At 44.6% G+C, this 19355-nt stretch overlaps 1 protein-coding gene across 1 annotated transcript in view; it reads right to left on the minus strand.

The window, feature by feature from the left end:
- Positions 1-18172, minus strand: part of LOC122553123 (sprouty-related, EVH1 domain-containing protein 2-like) — a 75642-nt gene extending 57470 nt beyond the window's left edge. Inside the window, exons 1-2 of the mRNA XM_043696677.1 lie at positions 18008-18172; positions 14406-14728 (exon numbers count right to left, since the gene is read on the minus strand). Of these exons, the coding sequence (XP_043552612.1) occupies positions 14406-14422 (17 nt within the window). The 5' untranslated portion in view covers positions 14423-14728; positions 18008-18172. The remainder of the gene's footprint in view (positions 1-14405; positions 14729-18007) is intronic.
- Between the last annotated feature and the right edge of the window lie 1183 nt (positions 18173-19355).

Below are 19355 nucleotides of genomic sequence, written 5' to 3' on the forward strand. Positions count from 1 at the left end.
CAGACACACTAACTCAGGTGAGTTCAGGTCCAGTAGGGATTTGAATGTCCAGACTACATTGCAACCAGAACAGAGCTGGAGACAAATCAGGAACAGGGAGCTGGAATATTGTAAAAACAAGATGTGAAAGTAACACAAAATGTCCTGGTGGACCTGAATTTCTCCCACCAAATTGTAGAGATTCCTATTGATTTACAAAAGGCAGATTTTTGCCTCATGTGCGACAGTCTGCCTGGTGTGTCATGTTTCACTGTCTGATTCCGATTTTATAAAAACAATTTGAGAGAGGGAGGAAGGAGTTCACTCTGGGACAGGTAGGAGTCAAACATAGGGACGGTTTGCTAATCTCTGTAATCTCCAACATGCATGACTCAGCTTCCTGAAGTAAACAGGTTTGAAACAAGATCAGAAGTCAGATAACACCAGGTTATAGTCCAACCGTTTTATGTGAAACCACAAACTTTCGGAGCGCTGCTCCTTCATCAGGTGAGCGTCAGGGCCAGTGCTCCAAAAGCCTGTGATTTCAAATACAACGGTTGGATATAACCTGGTGTTGTCTCATTTCTGACCTTGTCCACCCCAGTACCCCCACACCAGGTGCTCTCTGGTATTTATAAAACGGGTCGAATGCATTATCAGAGTGCAGGCCAAAGAGTGAAACATTTTCCTAAGTGCGCTAGCTGTTCGTAACAAGCCCCGCTCAGTCCGTTTTGCTTGCCCAAGTCCAGGGAGCCTGAGCTTAGACTGAGAGTTGGGAGCTGAGTATTCAGAAACTACACGGGGTGTGTGTGTGTGTGTGTGTGTGTGTGGGGGGGGGGTGGTGTTGGGGGAGAGAGGAGGTCCCAGCAGCTACTGGGACACAGCACATCCCAGCAGCATTAAAAAAACCAATGCCCCTCGAACACACAGCAGGAGGCTCTCCACTGTAACCCAGTGGGAGAAAACAGCTCCATGTTTAAAAACGTGGCTCGTTCATATTGCTAGCTCTTTTGCAAACCATGGCAGCATCTGGGAAAACAATTGTTGCTACCAGCCATACCTCACCCAGCCCAGCACCCGAGTGAGAACATTCTGAAACTGCTCTGATCGTGAGGCCACTTTTAGAATACTGTGTGCAAGTCTGGTCTCCCTGCTGTAGGAAGGGAAAACTAGGTAGGGTTCACAAGTTAAACTGGAAAGGATTCAGAAAAAGATTTACAAGGATGTTGCCGGGGTTGGAAGGTTTGAGCTATAGGGAGGGATTGAATAAGCTGGGGCAGTTTTCCCTGGAGCGTCGGAGGCTGAGGGGTGACCTTATAGAGGTTTATAAAATCATGAGGCTCATGGATAGGATAAATAGACACAGTCTTTTCTCTGGCGTCGGGGAGTCCAGAACTAGAGGAGCATAGGTTTAAGGTGAGACGGGAAAGAAGTAAAAGGGACCTAACTTTTTCACGCAGAGAGTGGTGTGTGTATGGAATGAGCTGCCAGAGGAAGTGGTGGAGGCTGGTACAATGACAACATTTAAAATGCATCTGGATGGGTATATGGATAGGAAGAGTTTTGAAGGAGATGGGTCAAATGCTGGCAAATGGGCCTAGTTTAGTTGGGGAACCTGGCTAGCATGGACAAGTTGGGCTGAAGGGTCTGTTTTCATGCTGTATGATTCTATGAGTTCTGGGGGAGTGCAACACCATCAAAAGGTGCTGTCACCTTTCAGGTGGAGATATTAAACCGAGGCCCAGGGCACAAACATCCCACAGCATTATCTGTGAGCAAAGCTGGAAGCTGCTCCCAGTGACCGGCTGAAATGTACCCCTCGCTCAGTATCATTAAAGATGATTGTTGATTTCTCATCACATTGTGCACAGCAAGCTCCCACAGCAAGAAACTGGCTTCTTGCTTCCTAACTTAACAACCAATGACTACACTGCCACAGCTTGTCACTGTCTGTAACAAAATTGCAAAAGGCTTTTAAAATAGTTTTAAAAAGTAAAAGAATGCTGACCGCTTGCTAGCCCACGATCAAAGGGGAAATCTAATTGCGGGGACTGAGGACATGAAAGGGTTATTAAAAACGGTGATGGAAAGGAAATGGTGTATTAGAGAGAGGTACAGAAGAACCGGTAAGTGCAGGTGAGGAATTATTTGGAACATCTCAATGGATTTCGGGTTAGAGAATCTCCTAGCCCCGATGGCTAGCCTTCTAATCTGTCAAGTGAGGCCAGGTAAAAAGACACTGCAGTTGTACAACTTTCCAAGATATAAACCGAGTCAGGGAACAGCCTGGTTTCAGAAATAAAACAGGTGCCACAATCCATTAATATGCATCACTCAAGATGAAGTTATTAAATATTCAGAAATGTCTCAATTGGTCAATGACCAGTCAAATTTTGCTAAAGTCAAGTTATATTTGAAAAATTAATTGAGGCTTTCTTGCTTTGAAGTAACAGGATTGACGGATGTTACGGGGAGGAATTTCTTAAGGGTGACAATGTAGCTGACTGAGCGATCACAGCCAGGGGACCATGCAGCTTACAAACCAGCGTCCAACTACACAATGGAAGGAGAAGCCTAATAAAGAAGCTGCCTTTCCATCTCTGAGGAATTGCAACTCGGAAAAGTGAGGAAGTGATGTTTCCACTGTACAGCGCTGTGATCAGACCCACCTGAAAGACTGCGCTCACCACAGTGGGGCCAAAGATTAAACATTAATTTAGAAGGACAGCCAGCACAAACCTACCTTGTGCTACATTCCCTTGGCTTTCGAGGTTTGAGAGCTGATACCATTAAGATCAAGACAGACTTAAGTGACAAGAGAAAGAGTTTCCCTCTTTGGTGGGCTCTCTCTCTCGGGCAACACTATTCGACCTAGACCTATGTCCCTGCACATACAATGCGGTTTGGAATTTGTTCAGCTCAAAGGCAGCGAATCATTGGAAATTTGCAAGATGTCACTGACCATTTCTTACAAATGTAGCAGGGGAATGGAGGTATTGATATAGAATCATAATCCCTGCAGTGTGGAAGCAGGCCAATTGGCCCATCAAGTCCACACTGATCCTCCAATCAGCATCCCACCCAGACCCAGCCCCCTACCCCATCCTTGTAACCCTGCATTCTCCTGACTAACCCACCTAATCTACACATCCCTGAACACTATGGGCAATTTAGTGTGACCAATCCACTTAACCTGCTCATCTTTGGACTGTGGGAGGAAACCCACACAGACACGGGGAGAATGTGCAAACGCCACGTAGACAGTCACCAGATGCTGGCATCGAACCCAGGTCCCTGGTGCTGTGAGGCAGCAGTGCTAACCACTGAGCCACCGTGTCACCCATATGGATCAAAAAGATTTACGGTGAAGTGGCATGAAGATCCATCCCACCACGATCAAAAGTGGATGGTGGGACATGCTGCCAAGCCCGAATCACACTGGGAACCTACCGGCACAAGGTATTTATCAGTAAATACTGAGCAGCCACTGCAGAAATAACCAATCCTTGTTGTTTTATTATTTCTTGCTGAGTTATAGAAGCCGGCTTTGATTCAGGAGCTGCAGATCCCCCCACCCCCACCGTCAGAACAGGCTTGCCACCATTGCCCTCGGACGAGGGCGCAGCAGTATTTACAATGCTCCAACAAACATTCAACCAACAATAAAACCGGACGTGCTACACCCACAGTGAATCAACATCGGATCAGTCACTGAGGCGAAAACAAAACCAGGCCTGATGGGTGCAGTGCTGAAGCCAAAAGGAAGGGAAATTTGTGCGATGAATTATTTAACAAAGCAGTGCCAAAGGACAGATGCCAAAAAGGAAAGGCTTCTTCCTCCCAGTCACCCATGGATTCACTGCTCTAACAGCAGTCACCTCAAACAGAGCCGGTCAAGTTTGAGAGATCAGTACACTCAAATACCTCAAAACCCCCAACACCGGGAGGGAAAGACCACAGCTCAGTAAAATCCAAGGCAGGAATTCAGATGAAAATACAATCGATGGAACTATTTCAACTCTTGAAATAACGACGACACGTAACAAGAAACTAAAGGCTGGGTCAGAGTTAAACTGTGACAGCTGTTTAATTCCGAGTTGCCCCACTTTAGGTGACGCCACTTACTCTTACTTCAGAAGTGTTATGAAGAGGCTGTTGTGGCACAGTGGTGGTGTCCCTACCTCTGAGCCAGGAGGCCTGTGTTCAAGTCTCTCCTGCTCCAGAGACATGCATTGTCATCCCTGAACAGGCTGCTTTAAAAACCTGCAAATATTATGACTGTGCTCAGACAGAAAGGCTTGGAGAGGTCAGCGAAGATGGCCATTTCTCAGGGTAAAGGGACTTTGACTCTGTCGGAGTTATTAGCACTGCCCATGTTAATGGGTGGACATCAGGCAGTTATAGCATTACTGATGTATGTTGTGCAGCCTAATTTCCTGGGGCAGGGGAGTGTAGTCAGAAAACTAAAATGAAGACCTTCCAAAAGACTTCAGGAAGTCAGGTGACAGCAATAATTTGTATTTACACAGTGCCTTTTATGCAGGTGAATCCCCAAAGAACTTGATAGGAATGTTACCGAACAACACTCGACAGCATGAGAAGCAAAGGGAATGATGAGAAGAAGCTTGGTCAAGGAACACCCTGCGTGGGAGGGGCAACTCCAGAGCAAGGTGAAGTGGGGTGGGGGGGGCGCTGCCACTGGTGCTGGGATTAGCATTGACGATCATCAAGAGGCCAACACTGGAGGAGGAGAGCAGAGACCTCAGATAGTTGTACAGAGAGGCCGGGCCTGGAATGGGTTAGATATTGGGAAACTTGAAAGCCCATGGAAGTATTTAAAAAGAGAAGGAGCAGATGTCAGAGCAGAAACGGATGTAGATCAGGAGGCTCAGGCTTAATTGATGAACGAACAGTGCGAGATATGGACAGCAGAGTTTTGAATAAACTCATGTTTGGAGGATACAAGAACAGAGAGCAGCTGGTTAAGTGAAACAGAGAGTGCCCCTTTCTTTATGGATACAAATTTTCTTAATCATTCAGAATTTGCAAAGTGAGGAAGCAGAGACCAAGAAAGATTTAGATATCACACTGCTATTCCTGAAGAAGGGCTTATGCCCGAAACGTCGATTCTCCTGTTCCCTGGATGCTGCCTGACCTGCTGCGCTTTTCCAGCAACACATTTTTCAGCTATTGTAAAGTTTACTACATGGTCTGTCCCACTCTCCCTAGAATCCAAAACTTCCTGAAAATCCAATCCAATTAATCCCATGACCACGCTCTTTCAAAGCTTTCTTTATTAAATATTGAGCCAAACTTCTTTAGGGCCAGATTACAAATTCTACTCTTACCACTGCTACTTGGGATCCCATTCCCTACAACTGCTTCAGAAAATATCTTCTGACATCACCCATTAGGGCGGCACAGTGGTTAGCACTGCTGCCTCTCAGGGCCAGGGACCCAGGTTCGATTCCAACCTCGGGCGACTGTGTGTGTGGAGTTTGCACATTCTCCCCGTGTCTGCATGGGTTTCCTCTGGGTGCTCCAATTTCCTCCCACAGCCCAAAGATGTGCAGGTCAGGTGAATTTGCCATGCTAAATTGCACAATGTTAGGTGCATTACTCAAGAGGGAAACGAGTCTGGGTGGGTTACTCTTCGAAGGGGTCGGTGTGGACTTATTGGGCCGAAGGGTCTGTTTCCACACTGTAGGGAATCTAATCTAATCTAATCATTTTGTTGAGTTTATGCTCTCTCTGGAAAAACACTGCAATTACCCTCCATTAGAAGGGGTGACACGATGTCTCAGTGGTTAGCAATGCTGCCCCACAACATCAGGGAGCCAGGTTTGATTCCCACCTCGAATGACTGTGTGGAGTTTGCACATTCTCCTCATATCTCCCAGTGACACTGCAACTGAACCATTGCTTGTCCATTTTTCCCAAAGTCCTAAAATTAATAATTGCATGCTAAACAATATTTGAAGGGGGCAGTTAACAAGGGAAATGCTACAGCTATAAGGAGCTGATATATCTGCACATATTCAACATGTACCAGATGCAATCTTTTACCAAGTAATTTATTTCTGCCGCTTAATGTTAGGGCATGGTTTAAGTCCACTATCGAAGACAAACTGCAACCAATTCAGATTAAGACTTCAAGTTGTAGGAACAGAAATAGGCCATTCAGCCCATCAAGTCTGCTCCACCATTCAATGGCTGATCTGATCATCCTCAACTCCACTTTCCTGCCTTTTACTCATAACCCTTGATTCTCTTCCTGATTAAAAAAAAAGGCATCTCAAATACTTAATGACCCAACCTCAAGCACACACTGTGATCAAGAATGCCATGGGTCACTATCCTCAGAAGAAATTTCTCCTCAGCTCAGTCTTAAAAGGGTGATCTGTTGATCTGAGATGATGCCCTTCTGGTCTATGACTCTCCCACAGGGGGAGATAACCTTCCCTCATCTCCCCTGTCAGGTCCTCCAGGAATCTTGTATGTTTCAATAAGGCTACCTCTCTCTCTAGGATTTTAGCGAAAAGGATATTGGCATAAAACATGTAAAGGCAATAGAGTCTGGAAGCCAGCAAAACCATTACTATGGAAAGCTGAGTTTGTCAAACGCTGAGAAATAACCTAACAAACAGAAAATCAGCAACCGCAAAAGTTTTATAAAGTCACCAGCTTCCTTAGTGCAATCAGAAATTGTGTCCAATGTTAAGATTTTACTAAAGTCTAGAAAATGACAGCCGATGTAATTCAACCACTGATGTCTGTATTGGAAAAGGACTTTATAAATATATGACAGCTGACAAAAACCCACGCTGGGCTGGACAAACGTAGTATTTTGTACAGACATGTTCTCCAGCAGCTTCTTTAAACCATTGCTCCTGCTACTTATTCAAGTGCCCCATGTTTTGCTTCCTGCTAACATTTGCACAGTTAATACATGAAATTTGAGAAATTCTACAAATCGCCAAAGCTTAAATTAACTATGCATATAGTACACAATGTACTCATTTCAAATATTAAATTATGTTCAGTTGCTTTATAGCAGAAGAACATGTTGTAACAGAATGCAGAGAGATTCCGATGATATTGACGATGAAATCTATTGGCTTGAGGCCTGTAACCCAGGGTATGGTGTATTACTAACCAGCGGACTCCTTGTATGGCCAATTTTCCAGCACAAATTATCCCGTGCATGGGGCCTGAGAGAACGGGTGGGGTGGGGGGGACAGGGCAGGGTGGGGGGAGGTGTAAGACCTAACGTTTATAACCCTCCTTCCTGACACTAACCCTGCGCTGCATTCTGTTCATTATATCACATTCTTGTGCAACACTGGGTGACCATCAAAAGTACACTTGTGAATTTAAACAAAGCCTTTCTGGTAATTAAAAAGAGTGTACATGTAGCTCTCTCCAAAGTACAGTGGCTTAACTGGAATCAACTCATTCATAAAAAAAACACGAGAACACTGGAACTTGGCACAAGGAAGAACCAGCTCCCAGCATTTCAAAACAATCACCAAGGTTCAGCCTTATCACAGGAAGACAAAATCATTCTTTTGCATCCTGTATAGTCAATGAATGGCAAATTAAAACCCAAGGAACATTTAGTTCACATTAAGTAATGACGGGATAATATTCCAGACACACATGGTTACAAATTCAGGACTTTACAAATGATACAGTCAGTATCCCCCACTACAATCACTCAAAGAGTCTACTTTACTTTATTAAATTACACAAGATGTTTGGTGCACATGGCAACCACACATTGCTGATTGCTACAAAAATCCCATCTGGGTCACCAATGTCCTTCAGGGAAGGTAATCTGCTGTCCTTACCTGGTCTGGCCTACATCTGACTCCAGACCCACAGCAATGTGGCTGACTCTTAACTGCCCCTTTGAAAAGGGCCCTAGTAAGCTGCTCAGTTCCAGGGCAATTAGGGACAGACAGCAAATTCAAGTCCTGCCCGAATATCTGAGGATCTTGCTCTATATCAAAACAGAGCTTTGCTGGAGCAATGGTGGAGCATCATGGGATGGTCTACTGCATGGTAGGCGCAATGGAAGGTCACGATGAGCATCTTAATGAGAGCCAAAGGAGGCTGATATAAGGCAATCGCTGGGGCCACTGGTAACTGAACATGGAAAGAGGATTTCAATAGCAGAGAAACAAGATGAAAGAAATTCCTGCTCCAAACGGTCACACATTGAGTACATCACGGAGCTGACCCACACAGGCCACTGAACCTCGCGAAAAGGTCACAAAAATAAAAGGTGCTTTACAGGAGAAGTGTTATAGTCAGGTCACCGCACTTCAAAGGTCACACGTCAGTGACAGAAAGATATTGCCGCTGGACTGATGAATACAAGGAGTTGGAAAAAGGTAGGTGTTCAAAATGGACACAAAAATGCAACTTTACACATCATAATGAAAGACAGAATTCACTGCATTGAACTTTCAAATTGTTACTTCCTCTCTTTTAGCCCTTTGCATCTGACTTACAAAGTTAGCAGGTAATCTCAGAATGCAAACAGGATCAATGTTGCACTTTATCACTCAGAATTGATGAGCAATGTGACCGGTTGGAGCACAGTTTGCAAGGTTCCAGGCATATACCATTTAATGCGCATTTATGAAGGTGTATTAGTCTAAATTGACTCTAAACACCAGGTGTGTACAGGTAGGTGATGCTACCAACAGACAGGTACGCTGACAGTGTCCACTATGTCCCATCTACCTTCTTCATGGGGCAAGGGAAGTGATGTAACACCCAGGTGAGAAAACCACGTCCAATCTAGAACGGGCCTGTGATCTACTAGACTCCCAGACTCTATGAATATTCTCTCTGTCACCAGACTCTGTATTCACAGGGGATTGAGGAACAAAGGTGTTTCACAATTCGAGGTCAGTGCTAGTGCTGTGCACAATGCTTGCAAGATGTGATTTAGCTATCTGAGAAAATAACATTTCACCGAGCTTGTCACCTGAACGTAACAATAAAATCAAATTACATCAATCTGCCTTCCAAATGATAAGAAATATGCATTAATTAGTCTGTATTAAGTATATGGATGACACAATAATAAAGTTCAACAGGTTCGCAAAACAAGACCAGGGAAGAAACTGCCATTGTGGAGACCACCGACCACAAGAAAGGGGGATCTCAGAATGGTTCTCCCCTGAGTGGCAGATGGCACAATGTCAAATTCAAATGACGAGCTCAGAGAGATTTCAGAAATGTGTTGTTTCCCATGTCATTCGGAGGGATGGAAATGGTTCCAAAAAATGGATCAAAGAGGGATGCAATGGAAGACCAGGAGGATGATAAAAAGAAGGAAATTTGATTGTCTGGGAAACTCTGAGCTTTGGGACTGTCTAAAATAAACCTCTCAAGAGCAGTACCCAACAACTGAATGATAACAGGTTTTTGAAAAATACACTAAACATGGTAGAGAACCTCAACACCAACAGAGAGGTCAAAAAGGTTCAAAACACATGGAATGAACTTCACCCAAAACATAATTTCTTTAAAAATGTAATACCGAGCATGCTCGAACATATGGAGAACAATTGTGGAGTAATGAGGATGTAGACCTTATGCCTTATGATGAAGATAAGCATGAAGAAGGTACGCACCTTGACCATGAGATGAAGTGTTTGCTGCTTTCAATGGTGACCAGCGATTTCAAAAAAACTCAAAGCTAAATATTACAGTGAATTCATTGTTTATTTATAGATTGAATGAGATGTACAGCTTGCATTGTTATAAAAATGAGTAAGGTTAACACGGAATTTATCTTGTCATAAATAACAAATGTTAGCCAATTAATACTAATTCTTAAGTGCTGCTGGTTTTAACTTTATCTTACTGTGAATGTTATTTTTGAATAGAATTTGAGCTCGAATCAATCACATTTCAGAGATTTTGTGATGAACTTTACAGTAACCATACCCCGTATAAGCTCCATGACCATCGATCAATGGAAACATCCAGAGACCGGTCAGTGGTGGGGAAGCTTTAAGCAACAATTATTGGGGATAGTTAGTTATCACATGGGGACAGGTGGGGTGGTGAAGAGAAGTCAGCCTGGATGTCTAAAGGGGAATTCTTGTCTCACTTGCTGGCCCTTTCTTTTTCAAGAGGGTAACAGGAGATTATGCTGCTGGTGTGGTGTACATAGACTTCCAGAAGGTGTTTGGTACACAGTGCCACATGACCGACTTTGAGGATAGCTATAAGTCATGGAATAATAGGGCTAGTGATTGGAAACACAATGATGGATATCTTGGAGGCTGGAAGTGAAATTTCCCAGGCCCTGGTTTTGGCAGCCTGGCTTCTCCTGATCTTGGTGCGCAGGGGACAATTACAAACTGGCTTGATGCTGTGAAGCCAAGGAGAACTATAAAACCGTCAGGAGGACAATGTAGAACCTCACAAAGACATTGATAATTCACTGGAGTGGGCAGGTGAGGTTCAATGCAGCAAAGAATGAGGTGATACACTTTGTCTGGAAAAACATTGAAAGACAGTATAAAGTAGGGGGTACAATTCTAAAAGGGAGGGGGTAGGAGCAGAGGGACCTGGGTACATACATGCACAGATTACTGAAGGTAACAGGACACATGGAGATAGCCTTTAATAAAGCAGGCAGTGTCCTCCCTCAGCTTTGTTAATGGGGACATGGTACAAGTGAAAGGAGGTGATGTTGAACTTGTACACAAGACACTGGTTAGACCTCAGCTGGAGCAATGTATCCAATTGTGGGTGCCACATTATAGGGAGAGGTGTGCACATATGGGAGAGAGAGCAGAAGCAATTCACAAGCATGGTTCCAGGGTTGAGAAAGGTCAGTGATGAGGACAGATTGAAGAGACTGGGAGAAGACTGAGTGGAGGGGCTTGGACAGAGGAGATAGAGAGAAGCTGTCCCTGCATGGAAAAGCATCAAGAATGAGAGGGCAGACTCTTCAAGTGATTTGCAAGAGAAGCAAGGGTGATGTGAGAATTAACCTTTCACCCAGTGACTGGTTAGTGTGTGGAATGCACTGCCTGCAAGTGAGGTGGAGGCTCCCAGAGGGCACTAGGTGGTTATTTAAACCCGACCAAATGTGTCAGGTTAGGGGAAAAGGGCAGGAGCATGGCACAGTCGTAATGCTGATTTGGAGGGCCAATATAGACGTGCCTTCACTATAACACACTCATCAGCCTTTTGTTAATCCCCAATCTAAAATGCGTGACTTTTGAATGAATTTTTTAAGCCTTCAATCTCTTGGCCGCTTTCTCCTTCCCAAGTTTAACATGAAGCACAATGACAGGAGAACAATTTGAATTTGGATCCCCATAATAAAGTCAGGCCTTTCCTGAAAGCACATGGCAGTGAAGGGCATCAGCTCATCAAATACACAGCCAAACATACTACGCAGCAGATGCTTACTACAATATCTATGTCTCATGTGTGTTAACACCTCTGCTAGTATCCAGATATCAAAAGACATTAAAAACTTCAAAATCCTTCTCTCAAACATGAAGCCACTTTAATGTTGAATTACATGAGGAAACATCCCTTTGCCACATTGACATTGTAACCATCAATTCTACACAAGAATCAAAGCCCAGGCCAAGTGGTCTGCACAGTTTTCAGAGGGAAACACCCCTCTCTGTGGTCTAACCACACAAATTCTCTCAGAACTGTTCAATCTGCAGCACTGCATTGGAGCAGAACTAGAGGTTAAAACCTGCCAGCAGCATTGAGAAGATTTGTTCATTATCGCAACTGCCTCCAAATAACCAGGTTAGAAACCAAGATGGTTTACCAGCTGCTTGGAGACCTTGTTGTGCCTTCCATTGAATGATAAGGCATTAACTACTTCTCGTCTTGTGTACACAGAAAGCTATACATCTAATTGCTTGGTTGTACACACAACTTAAACATTGATTAAAAAAAGACAAAGTAAAACTTTCTCTTGCACCAATTTAAGCAAATCAGATGGGCTTGCAGTGTGTTCCACCTGTGTATGCTAGAAGCTACTGAGATTCCCACACTGGAGCCTCCGTGTTGGCACACAGGGTTGGCCCTTCTCATTGGGACAGGGACATGGAGACTGCCAATCCCTGCTGTACTCCCACATGGCAACACAGTGACCAATCAATAGTCTGCTGTGCCTGGTTTGAGGTCAATCAAATGTTCCAGCAACCTCCAATCATAGAATCCCTTAGCAGCTCATTCGGCCCATTGAGTCCACACTGACCCTCCAAAGAGCAGCCCAACCAGCACCCCCCTCCTACCCTATTCCCTGTAACCCTGCATTTCCCATGGCCAATCCACCTAGCTTGCACATCTTTGGACTGTGGGATGAAACCGATGCAGACACGGGGATAATGTGCAAACTCCAAACAGACAGTCGCCCAAGGGGGTGGAATTGGCGGATCCTTGATGCCGTGAGGCAGCAGTGCTAACCACTGAGCCACCGTGCTGCCCTAATGCTGGATAAATTGGTGTTCCCATTTTACATTTGGTTTCTTGCCTCCTAGTCCTGATGAGCTCAAGATGAACTTCAACTTTCATCTCTTTCTCCAGCACCAGGTAAGATATACACCTGTATGATAACTCAAGCAGCTGGTGATGGATGGGATCAAGGGGACTGCGTTTTACCCAGCTGCAGCATCACTACATAGGGGCGGAGCTTGGTTTGAGATAAAGCTAAAACCTCCACCCCAATCAAATCCTTAACCCTCATAAGTCAATATGAAAATGACCTGCATTCATTACAAGTAGGTACAGTTTCTAATATATTTAATAGGCTAATACATGTGCAGTGCCACATTATTGTGAGAGAGCGAGAACCCGACAGTGAGTGAACATGCACTGGTGTGTAAAGTGCGTAGGAGCAAGTGAGTGCGAGAGAGTGAGAGTGTGTGTGAGAGAGGATGAGAGTGTGTGTGTGAGAGGGTGAGAGTGTGTGTGAGAGGGTGAGAGTGTGTGTGCGTGTGTGTACTGGGGCAGGAAGAGGTGAAGAGTGGGATGGGGCACGCTGAATGTAGGCTGAAGGATGATAAGGACATTCAGTCATTGCCTGGCAGGTAATTAAAACCTCACATTTGAGCCAAGACAGGGCCTGGAGAGAGCACCAGAATCTAGGCTTAACCAAATGGATGGGTTTCAACTTTACAAGGAAGAGAAAGGAACCAAAGGTGCCACATTAGAAGGGTATTAACCGGCTTATTAATGAGGATCAGCTCCTCTCCTTCTCACACATTGTCACCATTAAGAATGTAGTAACTAACTGCTTGCAGCGACTGCAAGTTTGTACTAATTCTCAATACACACTAACAACATTGATACCAAGCATCCAGCAATAGAAATTCAGATACTGACACATTTAACAAGTGTCTTTTCACATTTATTGTCCTCCAATAATTTCTTTTGTTCTACAAAAGCCTTCTTCTGATGTTGGCAGCTTGCTGGCCTTTCATTGCCCTGGTACCAATTTCCCATCCACAGGATGCTCAGCATGCATAACGTTTCCTGGGAAACATGGCGTGTGTGTGTGTGTGTGTGGGGGGGTGGGGAATCATAGACAAACCCAACTGCCTCTGCACCTGACTTAGGCTCACCGATCAGATCTCCCACACCACAGTCAGCACCACAACCCTCGGTCCTTTACCATCTCACAAACCCATAGCTGCAAACCCAGCCACTCGCTGGACTCAGAAATGCTGCATTTGTAAGGCTGTTGGAAATCGGATTTGGGATCTTTCGCGTTTTTTCCGGTCAATGCGTGAACTGAGAGAGAGAGAGGGAGAGAGAGAGAGAGAGAGAGAGGGGGGGGGGGGGGGGGGCAGAAGGGGGAAAAGATGAAAGCAAAAGGTCCTTCCAAGCAATCCTTCAAGAGTCAGGTATTCAACAGCAGGAGCTCCACATCTCTCTCTGTCCTTGGCCAATTCATCGAAGGCTCTACGGTAAGCACACTGCTGTCCAATTAATACATATTTCTCTATGTTCTAGTTAGCATAGTGAGCTGGTGTCACAAGATTCAACATCATGCTGCACAATATTAACCTCATTCCTGTAGTGCCTGGTTTCTGTTGGATTTGGTACCATCATCATTTCACCAGATCAAAACTGGACAACCTGACAGACAAGGTCGAGGCCACGGCACTACAGGAGGACATGAGAAGTAATTTTATGGCTCATTTTGATGTGAACCTAGCAAGAGCGCTCACTGACAGAAAAGGGTCCAGTGATTGGGTTTCCTCCCCCCTCAGACACATGCACTCGAATCTCAGTTGGCATCAATCTCTAAACCAGAACAGAAAATTAGGGTTTACTGTCAAGCCCAAGTGGGAACCCAGAACAAAGTTAAAACACAGTGGGGTCGAATCTTCAATAACACTGAAGAACTGCATGCTTACCTCTCACTGGGGATCATTGTGAACCCAGAAACATCACAGCAGCAGCACAATGCTCAGCATATTCCTGGGGGCTTCAGAACAGACTGTCACAGTATCTCATACTATCCACATCCCACACTACCACCTTCCAGTAGGATCTGCACCACATCGTGGAGGTTTAACTGAGGCATTTGCAGCTCATGATTCAGCCTCCCTTCAGAAATTCATCACATCAACGCAGATGAGTCACTTAAGGTTCAGTCTGCAATTGCAGACCTACGATTCCCTCATGTCATATTCATATGCTGCCTCTCCAGTAAAGATACACAGGGGCTAGAGAAATCCTGGAAGTACAAAAATCCAGGATATAAGTCTGACAATTCCCTTCCATTAAGTATAAGAATTCCTTTTTAAATTGATACAAGTCCTATTACTCAACATTTAATGATTTCAAAAAATGTAAAATATTCGAACAAATGACTCAATGCGAATGTAGTTCAAAGGCAGTAGTCACCACATACAGAAAAACGAGACCCACTAAAACAGAGAAATGATTCCAACATACAAACTGGTACTGCCCTAATTTGGTCGATCAAGAGAAAGGGAACCCCACCCCCTGCCAACAAAACGAATAGTTTGAATCTAAATAAGTTCATTCATTTTTTTTAACTTATTTGTGGGATTGTGGGTTGTTGCTGCCTGGGCCAGCACTTCCTGCCCAGGAGCTGGGGGGTGAGCTGCTGCAGTCCGTCTGATGTAGGGACACCAATTGTCGACAGGGAGGGAATTCCAGGATTTTGACCCAGCGATAGTGAAGGAAAGGCAATATATTTCCAAGTCAGGATGGTGAGTGGACTGGAGTGGAGTTTGAAGGGGGTGGTGTTCCCAGATATTTGCTGCCCTTATCCTAGATGGAAGTGGTCGCGGGTTTGGAAGGAGCGGTCTTGAGGACCTTGGTGAATTTCTGCAGTACATCTTGTAGATAGTATACACTGCTGCTACTGAGTGTCAGTGGTAGAGGGAGGGGATGTTTGTGAATGCGGTTTCATCAAGCAGGCTGCTTTGTCCTGGATGGTGTCAAGTTTCTTAGTGCTGTATCCATCCAGGCATTTGGGAAGTATTCCATCACATGCCTGACTTATGCCTTGTAGATGGTGGACAGGCTCTGGGGAGTCAGGAGGGAAGTTAATCGCTGCAGGATTCCCAGCCTCTGACCTGCTCCTTTAGTCACTGTGTTTATGTGGCTAGTCCAGTTCAGTTTCTGGTCAATGGTAACCCCAGGATGTCGATAGTGGGGAAATTCAGTGATAACATGGACCAAAGGACATTACATCAGAAAGCACAAACTCAATCTCTCTTCCATCCCTATCCCCGTCAAGATCTGTACCTGTACAGCCTTTTGTCAATGTGTGAATCGCAAGATCCAATCATATTTCAATAGACATTCTGAAAAAACAGGTAGTCAGGTTCTCTTCAAAGCTGAACATTTCCTCAGCTTTCAGGTGGTTGGGAAGTTCACTCCGACTCCAGGATTTGAATACAAACTCAGGTGAAGATGCCAGAGTGTGCAAAACCAGGATCCTGCTTGACCACATGAAACACATTATTTCTTCCTCATTAGGAGATCGTGCTGCAGAGAGGGTGTCGGCTGTAATTGCCAACGCTATACTGTACTGCAGAACAAGTAATTCAGAGTACGGGAAACATTTTCAGACGCTCGAGATGAGCGAGGACAGTCCAAAACACACGCCTTCTTAACTTTAAAGGAATCTATTTATCCAGCATCAATCGTCACACTGACCACCCAGGTGAACCTGCATCCTCCCACAGTCAATATTAGCAAAAGGGTCAACAAGGTGGACTGATACAGACTCGATGGGCTGAATGACCTCCATCTGCACTGTAGGGATTCTATTAAAAAAAGCGAGATCAACAGTTTGTGTGTAAACGCTGGATTTCACGCAATGCCATGGGAAGCCTCTGACTGCCAGGACATCTTGTAAACTAGTCCTCCCTCAGCTTCCTTCATCCACCACCACCATCAACACCTCACCTCTCTCCCCCAAGATCAAGTGATTTGTACATCTGGCTGTCCACCCTTACACTTTTAGACAGAGCTGCAGAAAACAGATTAATGCTGGAGGGATGAAACCGAAGAATCTTGCTTTCTGCCACATAAACTGCACAAATCTCCATTTGCATGACACGCTGCTGCAGAAAGTGAATCTCCAAAACAAAGGTCCACATCCACTTCATTTAAAATAACAACTCAAAATGCTTTAAAAACATTGGGCCAACATTTTCCCAGTCTTCAGGTCTTTCGAGATAGTTGGAGGGGAACTTACAAAACTGAGCAGCAAAGTGAGAGGCTGAGGATCTCATCTTGTTTTTAAGAAGCAACCAAGACAGAGATTTCATTGTAATTACTCATCAACTTAGCACGACATGGCACCAATCCAATGCTGGTACCTCAGATGAAAATAATTAATTTGGGATCACTAAGAGAACCAGAGGACGACATAGGCCACGTACCCATCCTGCACTATCCAGAGAGATCACGGCTGAACTCCCAGCTCCATTCCAGTTCTCACCTGATCCTCATATCCCTCAATTCCTTCCATGTTCAAAGATCTACTGATCTCTGCACTGACCACATCAAATAACAGGCTGTCCACAGCTTTCAGATGTCGAGAGCTCAAAAACTTCACAGCCCCGTAATTAATTTTTGCAGTAAACAGCCAACCCCTTATCCCAAGAATATGACCTCTTTTACTAGTCGGTCAATTTTATTCTAAAAGGGGGAAAGAGGCAGTCCACTAGAGTGGTAACGGGTTTGGAGGATTTTCACAGGAGGACATGTTGAGGAGATTAGGCCTGTACGCGTTGGAATACAGAAGATTGAAAAGTGAAATATAAGATTTTTTGGGGCTTTACATGTTAGGTTTGGAGAATCTAGGATCAGAGAGGCACCATCTCAGTATGGAATTGCCCGTTGGAGATAGAGATGAGGGGGAATTTCTTCTGTCAGAGGGGGGGGAATTTCTTCTGTCAGAGGGGAGTGATTTTGGACCATTCCTTACTGCTGAGGGCTGTCGAGGCTGGGTCATTAAGTATATTCAAGGCTGAGACAGACAGATTTTTACTCAGGAAGGGAATCAAGGGTTGTAGGGGAAAGGCAGGAAGTGGGGGTTGAGGATGATCAGATCAGCCACGAGCTCATTGAATGGAAGACCAGAGTTGATGGGCCAAATGGCCTAATCCTGCTCCTACATCTTACATGAGAACTCTTTCAACCCAGATGGAGTATACCAATGTTTAACAGAAAAGATAAAAGTATTTACATTGTTATGGCTATGAAAAAGACTTTCCTTTCATCTACAGTTGTGAAAAATGTCCTTAACAAGGACTGGTTTTGATCGGTCATGTATTTATGCAGGTATTCGAAACCTAGGCTCGGCCATGATCAGTGCACATTTTTCAGCACGTGGGAAAGGATGGCAACCATTTTGTACATAGAACTTTCCAGAAGCGCTGAGACAGGGGTGAATGGTGATTAAGGGATAGATGTTTAAGACTTCTCTTGCTTTAAATATAGCTGGAGGAGTTTTTAAATTGATATTCACCTGTCCAGGTAGCCGAGTGCCTGGGTTTACACCCACAACATTGCGCTGGTGTTGCAATGAAACGTCACCCGCTCAGTCCTGAAGTGGAGATTATTCTACAAACCTTCCAAACCAGAAGCCCAAGTTCCTATCTGTTTCAAGGAGATGTCAATCACTGTTCTAATTCAAAAACAAAGTACAGCATGAGGATAAATTTAATCAAAATGCATGTGATATGAAACAGATTTTTCAGCAAATCTCCAACCCACTGGAGTTTCTGAATATTTTAGTTAGACAACTCTCTATGTATAGTGCCTGTACCACTCCCACTGGCTGTGCTTCCAATACCAAAACAAGCAAACATTACCGATCCAGAAATAGCAGACAGTGAGCGAGTCCCTTGGGCATTCCACACCTAAATCTCCCAATCTTGCACCACTTAGTGTCTGAGTGACGTGCCATGGACACATTGCAGCGAATGGCTCACATTATGGAAACCAACTGAATGTCAACAATATCGGAGGGCATTGGACAATTATTAAAAAAGAAACAAAGTGTATGGAGACAAAGGCAATGAGTCACGATACTAACTGGGAGAGCTGGCACAGATGATGGGCCGAATGGCCTGTTTTGTGCTGTAACGATTCTGTGATTCTAACAACTGACCAACTGATCGCACACTCCATTGCACGGAGTGTGTGTGAGGGCAGCTTATGGCAGAACATGTTACACACTGCCTTGAAGGTACACTGTCTGTCTGGGCTGGAATCTGCATCAGATCCATACCACCCGACACTTAGAGCTGCTTGGCTAACCCTCTCCATGAGAAAACAACACATCCCCAAAAAGATGGTGCAGCATCCTCTACTTTTTGTCATTTACATAAATGATTTGGATGCGAGCATAAGAGGTACAGTTAGTAAGTTTGCAGATGACACCAAAATTGGAGGTGTAGTGGACAGTGAAGGGGATTACCTCAGATTACAACAGGATCTGGACCAGATGGGCCAATGGGCTGAGAAGTGGCAGATGGAGTTTAATTCAGATAAATGCGAGGTGCTGCATTTTGGGAAAGCAAATCTTAGCACGACTTATACACTTACTGGTAAAGTGCTAGGGAGTGTTGCTGAACAAAGAGACCTTGGAGTGCAGGTTCATAGCTCCTCGAAAGTGGAGTCACAGGTAGATAGGATAGTGAAGAAGGTGTTTGGTATGCTTTCCTTTATTGGTCAGAGTATTGAGTACAGGAGTTGGGAGGTCATGTTGTGGCTGTACAGGACATTGGTTGGGCCACTGTTGGAATATTGCGTGCAATTCTGGTCTCCTTCCTATCGGGAAGATGTTGTGAAACTTGAAATGATTCAGAAAA

This window comes from Chiloscyllium plagiosum, chromosome 9 (assembly GCF_004010195.1).
Source record: "Chiloscyllium plagiosum isolate BGI_BamShark_2017 chromosome 9, ASM401019v2, whole genome shotgun sequence".
NCBI lineage: Eukaryota > Metazoa > Chordata > Chondrichthyes > Orectolobiformes > Hemiscylliidae > Chiloscyllium > Chiloscyllium plagiosum.